Raw genomic sequence first — 20,936 nt, forward strand, 5'->3', positions numbered from 1 at the left:
AATAAATAATAATAACATTCAACATTATGGTAATTCTTTATTTAAATAAACATCTACACACTCATGTTTATTATAAATCTTCCCTTTGTCTTTGTCCTTTCCCAACCTCCTCTTCTGACCCGTTATCACTGTGGCCATCTCTGCAGAAAACAACATTACTTAACTGCATTTATTTTACTTGTGTGTTTCCTCACAAACCATTTAGCTGTTGAGACATTAGTCTTAAACCAGTGAAACATAAAAGGTGATTGTTTTTTTCTCACATGGTTGAGAGGTGTAATAGGTTCATAGTAAAGCCAGTAAGACTTACTGTTGCATGTGTCTGTGAGAGGGCCTGCTGCCTGAGGCCTGCTCTGTGGTCAAGGTGTTGGATTTGGGTCAGAGGTCAGAAGCGAGTGTACAGGGGACCTGCGGCCCACTGCCAGGGCTCGAGGGGATGACGTGTTGCAAGGCAGAGATGCTGCAAAAGGTAAGTTATGGCCTGTAAAAAGAGTGAACAATCTCTATTAGAGGAATGGTTAACTGTTTCAAGCTTGGTATATTCATTATGTCATCAAGAAATCATCTGAGACCTTTAACATGAGTATGTTAAAGGTCTCCGTGGTTAGAACATGGCATGCCAGAGGTTGTGAGTTAAAGTCCCATGGGGATCCAGTTAAAATATGAACATGCATGCAGTCATTACGACTCTGGATAAGAGTCTGTTAAATTACATTTGTAACAAACTCACTCTTGCTTAAGAAGTTGCTGTATAAGTTCTGTTTATCCAGATCAGTGGTCCTAAAGGGTGAAAGCACATAACAGCACATATTGCACACAGACATATATTGGAATGAACCAACAGACCGACATTAATGTGGCTAGAGTAGAAAACCTGTACATACTGGTAAAGAGCGTTGCCAATATCCACACTCAGACAACCGCTTAAAGAACACATTAACTTACCTACTGTAAGTTGCCTTCGTGGTTGATTTGATATTGCTTGTAACACTGTTGGTCCCTTCATTGCTGTAAGAGAAATGTTTCATTGTAAAAGATTTGATTGTAGTTAATGGGTTGATTGAAAACCAAAGGAAACGCAAGCTTTGCACATTTGAGTAAAATGCCAATAGTAAGTGCAACCATTTTACAAAATGTGTGTGTGGCAGGAGTGAGGGGACAATCAGAATCAATAAATGTGAGTTATAATCTTACAGTCCAAATCTTGCAGTGTGAATAGCAATGTATTATGCTGCTCTATTGACAACATATATAGTGAACATTGTTTCTAGTCCACACTTCAGAAACATACAAGCTTCTGAATAGTAATATCAAATTTAGAAGATTTTAGAAGCCAGTGTTGTTGGGCATATTTGTTCATGAATTTGCCTTCTGTTATTACTCGACTTTGTGTAATGTATTTCATGTCAAATAAAGTACATTATCTCTGAAGTTTTGCCTCAAAGGGCTGTAAATAAGGGTGAGTGAGGTCAGACCTACAGTGTGGTCTGGTGCTCTTTCTCAGGGGCAGACCTCCTGAGGATACTCTGGGTGCTTTTGTTGGTGTGTGGTCTGGGGTTCTCAGAAATCCCACCCTGCAGCTCTTTGACAGGAGTCTTCAGCTCGAGGGTGGAGCTTCCCAACAGCTGCTGAGGCTTCAGCTGCAAGACGGGTGAAGAGATGCTGTTTTCAGTGCAATATACTGTGTTGAATAAAACTGGGATCAGAAGTCCAGTATATTTTGAATAAACAGTGTTCCTTTTCAGCCAAGCAGTTATGAACAAGTCTATTGTGCTGTCACAGGAATGCAATCAGGGTGTTTTGTTAATTCTGGGGAAGTCAAATGTTGCGCGTTTTCCTTTTCCCCAAGCCCAATAAACGGCTGGAGCCGTGAAGCCTTTCATAGGTTTCTGTTTTGACTTACCTGTACCAGGCTCTTAAAGTCATGCTGGGTTGAGTGCAGAGAACTCCAGCATGTTGGGCTGGACAGAGTAGAACACTGAGCATTCCCTGTGGTTCGCCGATTCTGGCCCTGAAGCTCCTGCAGAAAAGTCACAGAACTTTAAATGGAAACCTGTGTAAAGGCTCCAGACAGCATAAATGAGTACAAAGCAAATCCACTCCAAATAAAATGCACCGGACCGCTACAGAGGCATACCTTTATGTCCAGAGCATGCTGCAGCTTCAGCCGCACAAACTCCTGCTCGTGCATCTGGATAACGTCCTGACAGTTGACAAAGCTCTCAGACATCTGAGGAACATTCGTGTAAAAGGGATCCAGAGCAGTAGAGTATAAATATGTCAATCAATCAATCAAATGTATTTATAAAGCCCTTTTTACAACAGCAGTTGTCACAAAGTGCTTTACAGAGACACCCGGCCTTAAACCCCAAGGAGCAAACAACAGTAGTGTAGGAGTAGTGCTCCTCTCCGCATAGCTCCGATTTGTGTTTGGGGGGATGGGGCCGTGTCGAGGATGAGAAAGCTCTCGTGGTGTTGTGCATGTACTGCTATAAATATGTCTTCATACTGTGATAAAGTCAGTGTAAATATAAGATAAGGCCACACCACCTTGTGTAGGGTGTTCTCTAGTTTGGCCACTTTCTCCCGGAGCTGTTTCTCCAGAGAACGCAGGGTGTCCACCTCAGCGGCCAGCTGTCTCTTCTCCTCTGTGACTGAAGCCAGCTCCTGGATCCTGCATTTATTCTCCATGCTCTGGCAATGCTTCTCCTGGGAGGGTAGAGACCATATTGGAAGCAGATAATAATACATTCAAGGAAACTGCAGCGTACTATATCGCTTTAATTAAGGACCGAAGTTTGTTGAAAACAGAAAATGCTTTGGAGATTTGTGTCAGATGAAGGAGGAGGGAGTGTGTCTGGACGGAGAGAAGAAACTGTAAAACACACCCAAGCTTTGGACAGTTCACAAAGAGACACAGAATTCCACACACCAAATCACATCAACCCAGGAACACACAGGGAATCAAACATGGCACTTCTTACAGGGAAAACCAGTTAGGGAAAAATCCAGAGTAATGCAGAGTCAACTAGAGGCAGGAATACTGTTTTTGCTTAATATCAGGAAGTAGTAACTCGAATGGATGAAGTAACTTAAGAGACGGATTCAGTACTAACAGACCACAAAGGGTGAGCTACAGTTGAGGCATATTTAAGGCCACTTCAATTTAGTGATTTATAATGCTGACACAAATGAAGGGAACATGTAATATAGTCTACACAGAGATGGGATTGCATTTTTACCGTGAATTTCAGGGACACTTATAAATAACTAAATAATACAAAATGATGTCTTCACTATCATTCTACAAGGTGGAAAACTAAAATAGAGCAATACCTTTAGTATGTAGATGTCCAAACATTTGACTGGTACTGTACATAGTGAGCACCATAACTCATTGGACAGTGACCATGTTATTTTGGTTTGGTGCTCTAGTACTTTGAGTTTCAAAGCAAACAATGACAATAAAGTGGAGACTGTCAGCTTTATAGAACCTTTTGTACAGTCTCCGGCCCCACCCCCACAGGCATTTGGTTTTCTCTGAACAGATCAAATATTTCTTTAGACTTCAGAATTCATTGTTCTACTTCACATCGCCGATGAAGACGTGAGCCTGTTCTACTGGCAGCCATACAGGCCCAAGCTCCAACATCCCTCTTCACCTTGTTCCACGGATGAGGTGGTGTGCTTTGGACCATGGCCACACTTTTCTCCACACACATTTCCATTACACCTTAATCTCTATCATCTGTCCACCATACTTTTTTTTCCTGAACTCTTGGGGCTCTTTCAGGAGTTTTTTTTTAGCTAAATATTCTCTCCTTCTGTTCTTCAGGCTTATCAGTGGTTTGCATCATGTTGTGTTCCTCTGTAGTCTTACTAGTGTAGTCCTCTATGTATGGCAGACTTTGACACATCTACACCTCTGTAGTCCTGCTAGTGTAGTCTTCTATGTATGGCAGACTTGGAAATATCTACACCTGCATCCAGAAGTGTTTTTGATCTGTGGGGCTGTTGTCCGGGGGGTTTTCTTCACCATAGAGAGTATTCCCTGGTCATCCACTACAGTGGGCTTCCTGGGTCTACTGGGTCTTTTGACATAATTGAGTAAACAGGTTGTTTTTTTCTTGTTGCTGATGAACCAAACAGTTGACTTGGGCATGCCCAGGGTTTTGGCAATGTTCCTGATTGACTGATTTATTTCTGAGCCTTATGCCGGCCAGCTTCATTTGCATGAGCACTGCCATCTTCCTCATGTTGTCGCAACAACCTCCAAAGGCAAGAGCAAAGTCTAGAATCAAGACTATTCATCAACAGCTCTCCTGCATTCACGAAAGGCACAAATGAATACACCTGCCTAACGACACATCTGTGAAGCCAATTCGACTAATACTTCAAACGGGAATCCATGTACAAAAGATGCTGTCATTTCTGATATGTATGAAAATACACTCAAATGAAAGCTGACCGTCTGCAATTCAACTTCATTGTCATTGTATGCTTTCAAACTCAAGGTGCTAGAGAACCAAAATGAAAAATGGTCACTGTCCAATGAATTATGGTGCTCACTGTATATACATAAATACACCAATCAGCCCTAACATTATGACCACTGACTGGTGAAGTGAATAACACTGATAATCTTCTTATCATGGCACCTGTCAGTGGGTGAAATATATTAGGCAGCAAGTGAACATTCTGTCCACCTTGATGCGTTAGAAGCAGGAACACTGGGCAAGCGTAAGGATCTGAGCTACTTAGAAATGGGCCAAATTGTGATGGCTAGACGACTGGGTCAGAGCATCTCCAAAACTGCAGCCCTTGTGGGGTGTTCCCGGTCTGCAATGGTCAGTACCTATCAAAAGTGGTCCAAGGAAGGAAAAGCAGTGAACCGGCGACAGGGTCATGGGCGACCAAGACTCATTGATGCACATGGGGAGCGAAGGCTGGCCCGTGTGGTCCAATCCAATAGACGAGCTCAAATTGCTGAAAAGGTTAATGCTGGTACTGACAGAAAGGTGTCAGATCACACAGTGCATCAGTTTGTTGCGTATGAGGCTGCGTACCCACAGACCAGTCAGGGTGCCCATGCTGACCCGTCCACCGCCGAAAGAGCCTATGATGGGCATGTGAGCATCAGAACTGGACCACAGAGCAATGGAAGAAGGTGGCCTGGTTCTTTTACATCACATGGATGGTGGGTGCGTGTGCCATGACACCAGGATGCACTATGGGAAGAAGTTGAGCCGGCGGAGGCAGTGTGATGCTTTGGGCAATGTTCTGTTGGGAAACCTTGGGTCCTGCCGGGAAACCTTGGGTCCTGCCATTCATGTGGATGTTACTTTGACCACCTACCTGAGCATTGTTGCAGACCATGTGCACCCTTTCATGGCAACGGTATTCCCTGATGGCACTGGCCTGTTTCAGCGGGATAATGCGCCTTGCCACAGAGCAAAAATGGTTCAGGAATGGTTTGAGGAACACAATGAGTTCCAGGTGTTGACTTGGTCTCCAAATTCCCCAGATCTCAATCCAATCGAGCATGTGTGGGATGTGCTAGACAAACAGGTCCGATCCATGGAGGCCCCACCTCCCAACTTACAGGACCTTGAAGGATCTGCTGTTAACGTCTTGGTGCCAGATAAAACAGCACACCTTCAGAGGTCTAGTGGAGTCCATGCCTCGACGGGTCAGGGCTGTTTTGGCAGCAAAAGTGGGATCTACACAATATTAGGCAGATGGTCATAATGTTATGGCTGATCAGTGTAAGCATACATATATTTGCATTTATAATAACTTTGTGATGTAAAAACCTGTGACTATTCTATAATGTTAAGTACTACTACCCTGATTGCTGCTAGTTTACAGTACTTTTTTTATAGCTATAGTACAGCACTGTTTCCAAATCCTGGTCCTGGGGACCCAAAGGTGTGCACGTTTTTGTTTCTCCCCTAGCACTCACACACCTGTTTTAAATGTTGCCCTACCACTCACACACCTGTTTTAAATGTTGCCCTACCACTCACACACCTGTTTTAAATGTTGCCCTACCACTCACACACCTGTTTTAAATGTTGCCCTACCACTCACACACACCTGTTTTAAATGTTGCCCTACCACTCACACACCTGTTTTAAATGTTGCCCTACCACTCACACACACCTGTTTTAAATGTTGCCCTACCACTCACACACCTGTTTTAAATGTTGCCCTACCACTCACACACCTGCTTGACATAATCAACCTATCATCAAGTCTTTCATTTCAATCAGGTGTGTTAGTGCTAGGACAAAAACACCAACATGCACCCCTTTGGGTCCCCAGGACCAGGATTGGGAAACAGTGGTTTACAGTGTTTTGTATATTATTTATTTTTTATTATTAGCGTTTACGGTGGTCAGGGAGCATAAGCAAAGAATTGTGGGTATACCAGCCCGTGTAAATTCCCGGTAACAGGATCATGATAACGTAGCTGTATCTGGGTACTGTTACCAAAGGTGTATCAGCCTTGATCTGACTCCATCAGACTTGAGCCGAAAAAAATCAGCTTTGAGGGACAGGACAGTAGCGATTGAGGATCAGTTTGAGGGTAAGACAGGGTAATCGCTTAAACAATTTAGAGTTTAGTTTGCCCAAAAGTAGACTGAGATATTCCTACCTTGGTTAGTTGGTCCAAGGTCTCCTCCAGAATCTGTATTTGGCCCTGGAGGGTGTCAATCTGTTCCCGTCTGTCTGTTATTTGCTTCTGCATCCCCATGGCAATCTTCAGGCCTGAACAGGTAAAGCAGAAGGCGGGGTAGGGAGAATTAATGAGTGCTATATACTCCTATCGCTTTCTGTCTACACATACAATGACGGGAAATTAATCCACCAAATACAAAGAGAGAAGAACAGAAAGACTTGCACATTCTCTCAACTTTGTGATTATTGAGGGGGAGGACTAATCCCAGAGCAATTAACTCATCTGTTAATCTATTCAGTCCCCTCTCAATAAAACCCACACACAGATCTCTGCTGAAATGTCATGTGAAGTTCATCTTATGCAGAGTGCTGACCGTGGCCGTCCACTCCCTCCAGGGTCATCAGGGTGATCCTGGCTTGGTCCAACTCAGCCCGGGTGGTCTTCAGCTGGGTCTTCAGACTCACCAACACACCTTGTTCCTCACTCTTAATGCTTTGGAGCTTCTTGTGCTCTTCATACTCTTCTGGAGGGCAGACAGGCACACATATGCACATACACCACTGCCAAACACAAAGCACAATGAAGGTTTGCTGAACAACTAAAACAACGCACAGTGCGTAGTGTTTTTCTAACAGCGCATAAACGTGAAGACTGTTCTTGCGGCTGACCGGTGTGTTCCATAACATACTGCATGAACACAACAGTCCCACTAGCGAATGGACAGAGAGGGGGCATCAGGTTTATCCATTAGAGGCGAATATTCAGGCGAACTATAATGAAAGCCGGTGTACCTGTGAGGCAGACCAGTTGACTGTGTTGCCGCTCCAACTCAGCGGTGAGCTGCTGTTTCTCTAGGGTTAGCCCTTCAACACAAAGGGTCTGTTTAGACAGGCTGGCCTGCTTCAGCCGACACTCCTGCTCCAGCACCGACAAACGCAGCTCACGCTGCTCCAAGCCCGCCTGTACAAGGAGTGACACAGCAGGGTTAGAAAGGTGCCTGGAATCTCTTTGAAAGCCTACCCAAAGAGAAGATATTGGAGCATCACACAATCCAAGACAAAGCTCAATGTGGTGTTAATAAAGGGGTCCCTCGGGAAGACCTCTGCTCTTGATTTACAAGAAAACCAAGACCCCCGCCATTTAAACGAAGGTAACGTACCAACCATGATGGAAATAATTAAATGATCAAAACGAACTAGTCAACTAACTCGAGATAACTAACCAACCCTAAGCTGTTGGATCTCCAGCTTCTGCTCATTAATCTTGTTGTGCAGGGGGTCCAAGCTATGTCCGTCCCGTACAGTCGCTTGTGGGGTGTTCTCCATCTGCAGCCGCGGAAAGTTCACCCTATTCTCCTTGTCCTCCCCTTTCCGCTCCTCTGTCTTTGGCCCCAGGGCCCCGCCACAACCCTCCACCGGCCTGGCCTGGCCCCGCTGTGCCTCCTTCAGCTTCCTGTTCCTCTCATCCAGCAGGGATTGAGACATCAGCTCCAACTGCTGCACCTCCAGCTCATCATGCAGCCCATCAACGGTTTCCCTGTGGCCCGTGGCCTTCTCCCACAGCCCGCTGGTCTGCTCCCTCTCCAGGGACAGCTCCTTACAGACTTGTCGTAGCTCTGACTGTCCCTGCAGGTAACATAGCACTGGCTCTCATTCTAACTCTGTACTACAATATTTTGATTGTTTTGAAATCAGAGCCACAACTATCCATAAAGGATATACATTGATTGTAAAAAGCTTCCAATACTTTTCGCACAACAGCAGGTAGCACACTAAGGCTGTATCCCATGTTTGTCAGAGACTGGATTGTTTACTGTGAGCTGACAGAGCTGAAGGTCCAGTTCCTCTGCATGCTGGAGGGATCTCTCTGTGCCTCTCTGTGCTTTCACCACCTGAGACCGGGCCTCGTCCAACTGCTTTTCGAGGACACCCACCTGGCACACAATATCATGAAAACCCAAACCTTCAGAATCTTCAAATAGAATATTAGTGTTCCGTCATCACCTTTTGTTAAGAGGCTAATTCATCATATTGATCATACCAGGCACAAAAATGTGAAATGAGTGTTACCTTGTCTTCATGTCTCTGCTGGGCATCCTGTAGATCAGAGCGCAGGATGGAGAGAGCTACCTCCAATTCAATGATCTGACGATGGTACACTGAAATCTGGCAGCCGTTTTCTTTTCTGGCAAAAAACAAACAGTGTATCTATTTCAACTACGTCTGTCAAAGTCAATGCGCCAACACGTACGATTACTTTAAAATACTCAATGCTGTTAATTGTTTGGTCGCTGTTAATGCATTATTTTTTTTTTGAGCCTCAGAACCATCCCTAGTTTGACTCGAGCGGGAGCTGTCCAGGATCCTGGTACCTGCCCTCATTTATTGTTTAGGGGAGACTTCATTGGTGGTTGACTGAGCGCTTCACAGGTATTTGTTTTTTTAAATACAGCTTTACAGACTAGGCATTAATGTGGTGAATCGTGTTTACTCTGCCCTAGTTTACGAATCCTGCCTAACTACGCGTTAGTAGGCTACACATCTGTAAGTACAATGGATGGGAGGAAATTGGACTCTCTCTCTTTGCGTCCCTCACCCCACACATCTGACCCTGCTCTCCAACAGGTCCAGAGAGGCTGTGTTGCGTAAATCTGTGTACCATGGTAAGTTGTCATTAAAAGCACCTCCTTTAAAGCACCTGGACGTTACAAGGCACCCATATTACAGGTAAGGAGGGAGGTGGGTAGACGGCCTGGGGGGTGGGTAGACGGCCTGGGGGGTGGGTAGACGGCCTGGGGGGTGGGTAGACGGCCTGGGGGGTGGGTAGACGGCCTGGGGGGTGGGTAGACGGCCTGGGGGGTGGGTAGACGGCCTGGGGGGTGGGTAGACGGCCTGGGGGGTGGGTAGACGGCCTGGGGGGTGGGTAGACGGCCTGGGGGGTGGGTAGACGGCCTGGGGGGTGGGTAGACGGCCTGGGGGGTGGGTAGACGGCCTGGGGGGTGGGTAGACGGCCTGGGGGGTGGGTAGACGGCCTGGGGGGTGGGTAGACGGCCTGGGGGGTGGGTAGACGGCCTGGGGGGTGGGTAGACGGCCTGGGGGGTGGGTAGACGGCCTGGGGGGTGGGTAGACGGCCTGGGGGGTGGGTAGACGGCCTGGGGGGTGGGTAGACGGCCTGGGGGGTGGGTAGACGGCCTGGGGGGTGGGTAGACGGCCTGGGGGGTGGGTAGACGGCCTGGGGGGTGGGTAGACGGCCTGGGGGGTGGGTAGACGGCCTGGGGGGTGGGTAGACGGCCTGGGGGGTGGGTAGACGGCCTGGGGGGTGGGTAGACGGCCTGGGGGGTGGGTAGACGGCCTGGGGGGTGGGTAGACGGCCTGGGGGGTGGGTAGACGGCCTGGGGGGTGGGTAGACGGCCTGGGGGTGGGTAGACGGCCTGGGGGTGGGTAGACGGCCTGGGGGGTGGGTAGACGGCCTGGTCCGTCAGCTGGAAAACAACTGCAGTCTGGGATTTAGGGGTTTTTGTCTCTCCCTTCCTTTTGGTGAGCCTCACCTAATCCAACAAACTCAAAACTTCATACCCACTCCCTCTCATATCTAAAACACAGTAAAACGGCTCACAAAATTGTTTTTATCGTTTGACAGTACTTATTTAATAACTTGACACAAGCTTGCGTTTCCGTTTCTGGAGCTGTTTAATTTATCAGTCAATATCGCCACCTCCTGGCCATGATTGGTTATGAGTTGCCCCATTCCAGAAAAAGCCAGCAATGCAGTGAATACATGAGCAGACAACAAAGTAACTTTGAATGATGAAAATGAAATGTTAAAAGGTTGAAAATTAAATGCACCTTTCTCTTTGCCCCTTCAACAGGATCTCTGCTTTCCCCTGCCAAGTCTCCATCTCCTCCTCCACCTATGGAAAACACCATATAAAGAAAAACACTCCCAACCCTGGTGTTCAGGGATAAAACTGGATCCTCCCAACCCTGGTGTTCAGGGATAAAACTGGATCCTCCCAACCCTGGTGTTCAGGGATAAAACTGGATCCTCCCAACCCTGGTGTTCAGGGATAAAACTGAATCCTCCCAACCCTGGTGTTCAGGGATAAAACTGAATCCTCCCAACCCTGGTGTTCAGGGATAAAACTGAACCCTCCCAAGCCTGTTGTTCAGGGATAAAACTGAATCCTCCCAACCCTGTTGTTCAGGGATAAAACTGAATCCTCCCAACCCTGATGTTCATTTGGAAATAAAACATAACCCACCTGCAGGAGTCTCTCTCTCAGACTGTGATTCTCATGCTCCAGGTCTTGTAATAACCTCCCCACCGCTTCCCCCAGTGCTTGCTGGATGGTGAACGAACAGCTTCCCGTACGTTTGTCATAAGCTGAAAGCGTAGAGTACACCTCCTGTAGGGTCCGCTCCAAGGACTCCGCTCTCCTGCATTGTGACTTGGCTTCGTCCTCAGCCTTCAGTAGCCTCTGGTGCCCAGTACGTTCTGTGGCTTGCAGCTCCTGGATCATTGCATGCATTTTGCCTATTACTTTGGTCTGTTTTCTGCTCTCTTTCATTCTGAGGGACAAAGCAATTAACACTGAGGCCTGGAGAACAATGTATTAGCAAAACATGTCTGAATCTACAACTGGTTCTTCAAAGGAACAATTTGTATCAAATGTCATCTTAGGTACCCTCCCCAACATGCATATTCATTTTATGTTTGTTAATGTTTTCAGACCAGGTAGCACACATTTTGATATTCTGTAACCACAAAATCAGATTTCACAGCCACAAAGTCAATTTGTGGCCATAGGACGCAGGTGTGAGAGGACCAAATCTGTAATATTTAAAAGATAAATTGTGACTGGCTAACTAATCTACAAAGTTCAATAAGCCCTTAGTAATAACACAAGGCAGTGTAACACCATAGAAGAAAAACATTTGGTTTTGCAAAATGTTATCTGTATACACAATCAACATATTTTGATATTATTTTAATTCCTGGCCATTCTCACAGACTGTTGCACCTGCAACACAGATCCAGTGAGCACTGGTGGAGTTCCGCCCAAGCCAAGCGGGTTCCCATCCAATTGAACTCTTCCTTAAACAAGACTAAGGCAACTAATGTACGTTACCCCCTTTTTTCAGTTACAGTTTTGTCCAGTGGTATACATTACAAATGACAACCGTTTCAGCATAAATTACCTTAGATCAGAAAGGCAGTCTTTCTCAGTGTGGACCTCCTGCAGCATAGTCTGCAGGTTGATGATAGACTGGTGAAATATGAACTTCTGCTGTTCATGGATCTCATGTGTCTGATAAAACAAATCAACAGCACCTTAAGTGGCACATAACTGCCTCGCTATTGATATTAGAATTACAGAGTTTAGGAGGCACTCAATCGGACCATTTAAACACAAAATAAAAGGTTGGTATCTCAGAGACTAACCTCCCTCATCTGATTCTGGAGATCAGACAACTGCTGGAAGTAGTCCTCTATTGCATTTTCCAAAACATCCTTTCCAGGGAATGTTACACCACTTCTGACTACCTCCAGAGCAAGTCCATAAGTAGGAGGCTGAATCACACACTGTTGGTACTGCGACAGCACTTCTGAGCTCTCCAATGAACCAACTGTAAAAACACCAAGAACAAATGTATCACAGCAAACCACTAAAGGCTGTTTCAAAATAGGTTAGTGTCATATTTTATTGTAGTATAGTGTAGGTAGACCAAACACATTGGGATGGTTGTGTGGGTCCAGAGGAAGGGACAACAGATCAGTCTGAACACTACTGCTCTAGGATAGAAGACATCATGCACTTACATAATTACTGTGATTAGCCAGATGATGGCACCATAACAAGCTATTGAAAACAAACCTATCAAGTTCATTGGAGTAGGATGGTTCACCACCAGGTGTATGAATCTGACATGTACGGTTGTTATCTCCCCATTGGGTGAAGCCCAATGGCTGGGATGTGGAAGCATATGGCGACAGATGGAACTGGGCCGATATCCTGACGATTTTGTCCAAAGTAAAAGATCTGATCACAATATATGTTTCTGTTCCTAAATGGGAAATATGTCACAGAGTGGATACCATTTTGCAGAATATACTCTTAACAAAAGTTTTCTAATTGTATTATAAAAACAAGTAAGCAAACTACAAAAGAAGGAGGTTTGGTTAAGAGATAAAAACATTCCAGGCACCTCAAGCAAAAATGTAATCTAAGTACTTTGAAACTATAATGGGAAAAAATACATTTTTGTTACTGCCCTTTTCTGGTAAGTAAATACATTTTGACAAACAAAAAACAGATGTGTCCCGCTTGTGAGTTTTAAGATTCAATGTGGCCCTAAAGCCACCACTGGTTTTGAAGGAATGCAGGGCAAATTAATTCAATGGACGGGTGTGCTTCAGAGTAGGGGTACCTGAACAGGGTCTTGTTAGCATATGCATTACTCTTCCCAACTCCTTAAAAGTTTCTAAACTAAACAATATATCGTTTTTTCTCCCTGCCTGATTCGAGCCTGAATCGGTTGTCTTTTTCATAGGTTCTCAGAATCAGGGGCTTGTTTAGAAGCTGCATATCTCACAGTGCAGAAATTACATTATTTCGATCCAATGTATCGATGTAAAGCATCCAGAGTACAAGTTCAGTTTATACAGACATATGATCAAATAAGCAAGGTATGGAATGGCTGCATCAAAGACCAGATCTCAATCCTATCAAATTACTGTGGGGACAGTGGGGGCCGTGAAGCATGCCATGCATTCAAGAAAGCCCTTGAACTGCTTAATTGTTGAAGCAGTAGTGTAATGAATAGTGGGCCTAAAGTCCTCCTACTGATGTAAGAGACTGATTGACAGTTACAAGAAATGCTATTCAATGTAAGAGGCTGTTAGACGGTTATGAGAAACAATAAATGCACATGACTGTATTTATCTGTTTGACTCAAAGTGACATTGAGTCTGAGAAACCCACCCATGGCAAGATTTTGAATGAAGGGGTGAATGATTCTCTGTGTCATAGAGATCCAGCATTTATACAATTACACTGATTGGCCCTTGGGGTTTGTATCATTTGTGGAGACAGAAATGGTTGCTTTGTTTTCTTTATGAAAGCTTAAAGAAACTCATACTCACTCATGATTTGTGAGGGTGAACTGCTGTAAACCTTGCAGCCAATTTGCTCCATGGTCATTTTAGTTGAATTTTCCACCTCATCTTGCAACGTTTGGGTCTCCTTCATTCTTCTATCGAGCTCCTCACTGTAAAGACAAAATACTTTTTAGAAAGAAAACCGACCAACTTGCTAGCAATTTAGTAATGGCTCCGGGAAAAAGAAAACAGTTTTCAATTCAAATGCAGGGCGCTTTCAAAAAGGTAGATATTAGCGCATTTAGCTCGACCACATTAACTTCAAAAAGGTGCAAAATTACCTTAACACATTCAAATTGCAGTAATAAGTTCTAGGTACAGTAGTGGCAGTGGTGCCATTTGTACCTGTAGGTAGATGTAACGAAAATTAGCACAGATAAAAGCCAGAATTAGGTCAGTGCCTCCTCCACTTATGCCAGTTTCCGAGATCAACACTGTAGTACTTTGACTAGTTTCGTCAGGTTAATGTACTTACTACTTGTCGTTGTAATGTTGTGCAATAAGCCATAATCAGACATTTCAGAAGACTTGAAGTTGGATGTACTACTACAGTTCTTCTCTGGAATTTCGAAATCCAAATGACATTTTAAGTTGGTTAGCTAGCTAGCTGCGGTGTGTGATATGTCGTAGGTAGCAGCTAAGCCTTATCGCTATAGAAACCGTTGCAGGTAGTTCGTTTTTTTAAATAGGAATTTCAAACCACAAACGTGTTGCTATATCTGCAAGCTAGCTACGTACATATTATCTCAATAATTTAACAATTTACTTAACCGTTACATGCACATTTGGAATGGTAATCCACCAGGCTGTGCAGGCTATTGTGTACAGACAATATACTGTAGGTCACGCTAATGATGCGTCGTAGGCGAATGGACGTCTCTTTTCAGTCAACGTTGGGAACCGAATTACATTGGTGAATGTCCATTTTGCTCAATGAGTTGCTGCTTTTTTTTGGTCAAATGTGTTTTTTCTGAAATCTTACAAAATGTGTCGTAAATATCCGTAGTGCAGAAATACTAAATAGTAGTGGGGAGAGGCATTATTCTGTTTAACGTCAAGTAAATAAGTCAGTTTAAATGTAACTTATTTCAACCTTAAATTCATGCAATAACGTATTTCTACCATACGTGTTCGGTTTAACATTGATTGGCGATTTACAATTTACTGTAAGCATTTGAATTAAGCAGACGTTTAGGAGTCAAATGAACCGACACAACGACACCACCACTGCCAGCTAAAAACGCCAGCATCTTAGTGGGCGTGGCTTGTACTGGGGAGAGTGCACTGTTTCGAAGCGAGCTCGTTTTTTGCGCGTTCACGTACAATATGTAGAATAGAGCGATGTTAAATATCTACAGATATATCTAGTTTTGATAAACGTCATAGGCCAGCTAGATTATTTCGAAAATTAAAAGAAATGTGAAAAGTGGGATTCATCTTGAAGGTTATCTAACCTTGCATCTTCCTTTGCATTTACAGTCAACTATAGTTAGTCTTTGAAAATTCACCTGCTTTTATTTCTTTCTTTTTTTTTCGAATGTTACATTTAGGATTCTGTAACATTCGAATAATGTATGTCTGGAGTGTACACTTTACAAAATAGTAAATTCTGAATGACTCAGTATGGGTTGTTAATGTACTTCTTTAACATGTAATAGAAAAAAAGGAGCAGGCTTTCATTAACTTCAGTTCACAGCAGCTAATGACTAGAACAAACTGCATAATATTTAAGCTTGACACTTCCATCACACCTCACTCCTTATGAACAAGCTAAACCCACTGCAATCTGATCAGTATACCTGCTTAATTTGTCAAATCTATATTTGCTGTACTTAGCATTTTGTTTAACATATACAGTTGCATTTTAACATAGGAAACATTTTGTGTCACAGTATTTTCTCTAATCACAGTTGTAAATCACAAGTTTAATACAACCAAACAAGTGTAGCCTTATTAGACATTTGGGGTCACCAAACATGAAATATTTTTAAACGATTTGTTCGAGAGAGAGTGCCCTAACAAACTGGTGAGATATTTCCTGGATTGATGCGTTGACGGGAATTTCAGATCCATCGCCCTAACGGTATTAATCTAGCTGCCTGGAGAGAAATGCTGTTCAGCGCCTTCCAGGGCAGACAGCAGAGATGAGAGTGCCAAGGCAGCCCCATCTCAACCGCAGTGCACATTTGCCGTCCATTTTGCATGGAAAAACATGATTATTTTTTATCACAATCTCTAATCGAGGTGTGGAAGGCTGTCACATTTTCACATTTGCTTTTCTTTTCTTCAAGGAATGAAAACGCTCCAAGATGGTCCGCATCGCAAACGCCCTGGGTTTGGTCATATTGAGTGTCGCTCTTTTAATTTTATCCTTAATAAGTTATGTGTCCATTAGGAAGGACAGCATCTTTTCTTCCACAAAATATGACAATATGGGAGGACCACGGATAATGTTCCACGCAGGATTTCGGTGAGTAGCTAAACTAAAATATAATCTTAGCCTATGTGACGCACGCAAAAACTGAAATGGTCTTGCTGTGTGATTTTTGCCACTATGATAAGGCGAACGTAAGCGTGAAATGCTTTCCAGCGCAATATTTATCGTATATGATGATATCGTAGGGTTGTATAATGTTCTGTATATGAACATTATACAGCCAACATTAAGACGCACGGCCTGCATAAATAAAAAATTAACAACATTTCCTCTGCATGCTTTCCGATGTCCTGAAATGATCGTATGCCTATTGTGACAGCCCACACCTGAACGCATGGGTTTGGACATGTAACACTGACATGTAACATTGAAGGAAACCCTCTTCTTCTCAGGTCACAGTTTGCCATGAATTTCCTGGACCCATCCTTCATCCCTTTAAATAATGCTCTGAACGAAGAGCTGCAAGAGAAACCTTCCAAATGGAAATTCAATAAGACTGCTTTTCATCAGCAAAGGTATTATGATATCTGTATAATTCTGTAGAAAGAAAATATCTTTTGTAATGTTGTGGAAGGCAATACAGTACTGTTATATATTACTGTTATATTTTAGCAGCTACATTTGTGTTTAATTGACATTTTAGAGTTTATTTGAGGTGCTACAGAACATTGTTGAGACACCAACTGTGATCTAACAATTCAATCCGTTCACTACTTTCCAGGAAAGAGATCTTCCATTTTATAGATGTGGCCAACAACTTTTCCCTCATCAAGAACGGCGTGCACGTAGGCCAACTGATGCACTTTGATTACTCAAGTCACAAGTATGTTTTCTCCATTAGCAACAACCTGAAGTCACTTCTCCCTGACGCTTCACCCATCCAGAACAAGCACTACAATGTGTGCGCTGTGGTGGGGAACAGTGGGATTCTGACCGGCAGTCATTGTGGGCCAGAGATTGACAGCGCCGACTTCATCTTCCGCTGCAACTTTGCCCCTATTGAATCCTATTACAAGGACGTGGGCCGGAAGACCAACCTCACCACGTTCAACCCCAGCATCCTGGAGAGGTACTACAACAACCTGCTGACCATACAGGACCGCAACAACTTCTTCCTGAACCTGAAAAAGCTGGAGGGGGCCATTTTGTGGATTCCTGCATTTTTCCTCCACACCTCAGCCACAGTCACTCGTACGTTGGTGGATTTTTTTGTTGAACACAAGGGGCAGCTTAAAGTTGAGCTGGCCTGGCCCGGAAACATCATGCAGGATGTCAACAAGTGAGTATTGAGAGACTGAATTTATTGTACCACAGCGCTGAGAATCCGAGCAGTCGTTGTAGTTGTGCTCCCTTTAAAAAAAAAAAAAACCTGGAGAAGTTCCGTTCAACACTTCACTGTTCACAGCATGGACACAATACATGCTGTCTAAGGTTGGATATTATTTGTACTCTTTCCCCACAGGTATTGGAAGACCAAGAACCTGTCCCCAAAGCGACTGAGCACAGGTATTCTCATGTACACTCTGGCCTCGGCCATGTGTGAGGAGATCCACCTGTATGGCTTCTGGCCCTTTGGCTGGGACCCCAACACGGGCAAGGAGCTGCCCTACCACTACTATGACAAGAAAGGAACCAAGTTCACCACCAAGTGGCAGGAGACCCACCAGCTGCCCAGTGAGTTTAAGTTGCTATACAAGATGCATGGAGAAGGTGTGACCAAGTTAAGCCTTTCACATTGTTCTTAGGCAATCCAACCTGGGCGATTGCCTAAGAGGCATCAAGAGATTTATTTGGTGGCGCTCCAACACAGCACTCAACCCTGTCCACACATATATTTTGCGACTTGAAGCCGACAATTCATTATTTAGTAGTACAATTATGGATTACGATCACTATAGAAAATGTCGTAATATCACTGCATCTTGCCTCCCAGCTTTGTCACAGCGTGCACAATTCACACTAGAACTGAGTTAGTTCACAACTTACATGGAGGAATATTCTGTATTTGAAGACTTGGTTGACAATGATGGTAGAATGTACTCTGTTATGCTGAATATTCTGATACATTATTCTAGAACGTATCGCGTATTATTTGCATTGCTGCCATAATTGTGTGTATAAATAGATCACTAAAACACACAGGAACACACAAAGGAATACATCCGATGGCAAATCATCTCTATTTCAAAGTGTGTTTCATTGTTTTGGGTGTGAGGACAAATGTTATTAGGCTATTGCCTTATTTCAGAGGGATTTGATTGCTCATTTAAAATCAGTGCTTAGTCTCAGGGAAGGAGTTTAGATGATTTTTCTCTCTACTAAAATTCAAATGCCTCCACTTAGGTGCAAAAAATTGTTTTCCCTAAGCCCTTTTTAGCATACAGGGAACTGCCAGAGGTCCGATCAGACAGACACAGGTCCCAGCCAGCGCACTACATACAGTGTGATCTGTTTACAGTATCCGTTCATGCATGTACATTGTTGCAGTAGGGATAGCCCTAGTCCCACTATTTTAATAGGATTCTGTGGATAGCGCTGGCATTCAAATTTGAGGGTGAATACATTCCAACACCAAGCCATAGACAAAGCTTAGTTATAGTAAATTTCAAAGCTCATGTATATTGTTGTCAGCACGATTAAGAATTGTAGTTTACTGAACATTTAGGGGGAAAAAGTGTCTGGATTCTGTTTGTTTCAATATCGCATAAAACATCAGTGATAAAAGTAGTAAGGATTTTACTAATTACTTTTCAATTGATGGTATTCATACTGTAACAGCATTTTGTTTATGGAACCTTAGTCAAATAGTGAATACTTCATTATTATGATTTATGTAGCAACACAAGGAAATGTTTAGCATAATACCACTTATACATTACATTAACATAAACCAGATATGTTGAATGTCTTGATTAATAACTGTAGCTAGTATAAAGAGCATGATACACTTTTGAATGGCATTGCATGTAAGAGACTAACAAATGTTTAAGGCTAGTTTTGTACAACCTTTTTAAAAATTTGGTTTTGGAGGGGATTAGTGTGTTCTTTGTTTTTGTTCATATTTGTGCTGATATTTTCTATGAAATATCACCTGAAACATAGTATGAAATGTATTTTAAGGCAGAATATTCAAACCACTGGGACCAACATTAATTTTACCTTTCTGACAATTGAAGAACTTAAAACTAAATATTTTATTTTTATATCTCTATCTTTAATCTTCTCAGCTAAATTTTATTGTAAAAATATATTTAGTCAAGCTCCACTATGTTAGAGGATTTGGTTTAGATTGATAGTTTTTAGTGTGTAAACATTGTCTGTTATGTGTGTAAAATATGACTGCTTGAACAGTACCACATGATTGCCACATGATTCACAGCACATGCTCACATTAGGAAGGCTTGTGTCAAACACACCACAATCTGGCTGCATTTATCTGATAGAGGTTTGTGTCAAACACACCACAATCTGCCTGTATTTATAAGACAGAGGTTTGTGCCATGCACAAGAGCATGGACAGGGTTGGAAATGGCAAACTCAAACTGGGAAGAGTTAAAGGTAAAATCTAAGGAATTACCTTAAAACACATTTACTTTTTTCTCCCACTTTTGGAACTGTAACAAGTTGTCTTCCCATTATAGCACTATGTTATTATGATACAAATATCGGATAGAAATGCCCCACTGGCATGTTAGGTGGTAGTTTTCTCCTACTCTACATACAGACCATGTAATCAGATTTGAGTTTCTCTTAGAGCTTTATTTCATATTAATAAATACACCAAAGAAAGCCCATATAAACATGTTCATTATCAGAATGTGATGTGATTTGAAGTGTTAGGGATACGTATGGCAACCGATGTACAATGTACATATTTCAGTTGAATTTTTTTATTTGATGTTGTGTTGTTTGGTATCTTAATTTTTATTTTTCAGTCTCCTACAAGAGGTTCTATTGGTGAATTATCATGTTTGTGCCTCCATTAATGTCATCCTGTGAATGCTTTAACCTGCTGATCATCACCAAAGAAGACTATATTAATGAATGAATGTAGGGAATTTATTTCTCCCCCACATTTCATTAGCGCAAAATGTCAAAGGTATGTGAATTAATGTTTTTCCATGCAATCCCCAGGATCTTTGGATTAGCAAATCACCCCAAGTTGTGCTTATGTATTTCTTTGGTAAGAACAACTGAAGTTATTAGATCTAACAGCCATTTTCCATATCAAAAGGCAATAAATAGCAAACCATTTGAAAATCTGGTCATCTGTGGGATTATTTACTTATAATTGTAGTAATTACTCCTAAGACTTTGTATGGAAAAACATTCAGTCTTTTTTGTCTGATGTAATGGTATTCATGACATTTTCTACACTTTCTTCAATGTGTTTAAAAATGTGTCCCACCTTTATCAAACATGGCGCCCAATGTGCTTACATGACATAAAATACCCAGCTCCCATAAAGGACATTGCTAAATCGAAATGTGAAACGTAATACATTCTCTCATTCATAAAACAAATGTAACCATGACTGTGAATAACCGGTTTTCGGATTATATATTGACAATGATAAATGTGCCTGCATTTTCCTTCCATTAATGCCTCAATGTGTAAAGTGAATAAAAATAAAGATGTCTTCACTCTTCTGATTAGCAT

At 42.9% G+C, this 20,936-nt stretch overlaps 2 protein-coding genes across 6 annotated transcripts; one reads left to right on the plus strand and one right to left on the minus strand.

Annotated features, from left to right (window-relative positions):
- Positions 1-17: 17 nt before the first annotated feature.
- On the minus strand, positions 18-14,687 carry LOC105014696 (coiled-coil domain-containing protein 158). Of its 5 annotated transcripts, none has more exons than XM_020052776.2 (21): positions 14,612-14,687; positions 14,122-14,185; positions 13,826-13,950; positions 12,125-12,309; positions 11,881-11,990; positions 10,944-11,250; positions 10,528-10,592; positions 8,752-8,866; positions 8,496-8,615; positions 7,909-8,307; positions 7,474-7,642; positions 7,056-7,205; positions 6,659-6,771; positions 2,551-2,709; positions 2,138-2,230; positions 1,904-2,020; positions 1,480-1,640; positions 946-1,008; positions 731-780; positions 311-481; positions 18-140 (listed from the first exon to the last, which is right to left on the minus strand). In XM_020052776.2, the coding sequence occupies exons 3-20, from the start codon at positions 13,929-13,931 to the stop codon at positions 360-362; spliced, it is 2,604 nt and encodes an 867-aa protein (XP_019908335.2). In that variant the 5' UTR covers positions 13,932-13,950; positions 14,122-14,185; positions 14,612-14,687; the 3' UTR covers positions 18-140; positions 311-359. The 5 variants fall into 5 exon arrangements, with proteins under 5 accessions (XP_019908335.2, XP_019908333.2, XP_010875519.2 ...); XM_020052774.2 differs by lacking the exon at positions 14,612-14,687 and adding an exon at positions 14,316-14,399 and having other exon boundaries at positions 7,056-7,202; XM_010877217.4 differs by lacking the exon at positions 14,612-14,687 and adding an exon at positions 14,316-14,399.
- Positions 14,669-20,925, plus strand: LOC105014695 (sia-alpha-2,3-Gal-beta-1,4-GlcNAc-R:alpha 2,8-sialyltransferase). The gene is made up of 5 exons (XM_010877216.4): positions 14,669-14,753; positions 16,132-16,310; positions 16,670-16,792; positions 16,999-17,556; positions 17,740-20,925. The coding sequence occupies exons 2-5, from the start codon at positions 16,150-16,152 to the stop codon at positions 18,020-18,022; spliced, it is 1,125 nt and encodes a 374-aa protein (XP_010875518.2). The 5' UTR covers positions 14,669-14,753; positions 16,132-16,149; the 3' UTR covers positions 18,023-20,925.
- The last annotated feature ends 11 nt before the right edge of the window (positions 20,926-20,936 follow it).

The sequence above is a fragment of the Esox lucius genome, chromosome 13, assembly GCF_011004845.1.
Source record: "Esox lucius isolate fEsoLuc1 chromosome 13, fEsoLuc1.pri, whole genome shotgun sequence".
Classification (NCBI taxonomy): domain Eukaryota; kingdom Metazoa; phylum Chordata; class Actinopteri; order Esociformes; family Esocidae; genus Esox; species Esox lucius.

Excerpts from the sequence above, each read along its gene's own strand:
- LOC105014696 (XM_010877217.4), bottom strand. The coding sequence starts at position 14,358 with ATGTCTGATTATGGCTTATTGCACAACATTACAACGACAAGTA. Across the intron at positions 12,310-13,825 it reads TTCACCCTCACAAATCATGA|TTGGTTCATTGGAGAGCTCA; the intron begins GTGAGTATGAGT and ends GTGTTTTTACAG. Across the intron at positions 11,251-11,880 it reads GACTGCCTTTCTGATCTAAG|AATGAAAGAGAGCAGAAAAC; the intron begins GTAATTTATGCT and ends TTTGTCCCTCAG.
- LOC105014695 (XM_010877216.4), top strand. The coding sequence starts at position 16,150 with ATGGTCCGCATCGCAAACGCCCTGGGTTTGGTCATATTGAGTGTCGCT. Across the intron at positions 16,311-16,669 it reads ATGTTCCACGCAGGATTTCG|GTCACAGTTTGCCATGAATT; the intron begins GTGAGTAGCTAA and ends TCTTCTTCTCAG. Across the intron at positions 17,557-17,739 it reads ATCATGCAGGATGTCAACAA|GTATTGGAAGACCAAGAACC; the intron begins GTGAGTATTGAG and ends CTTTCCCCACAG.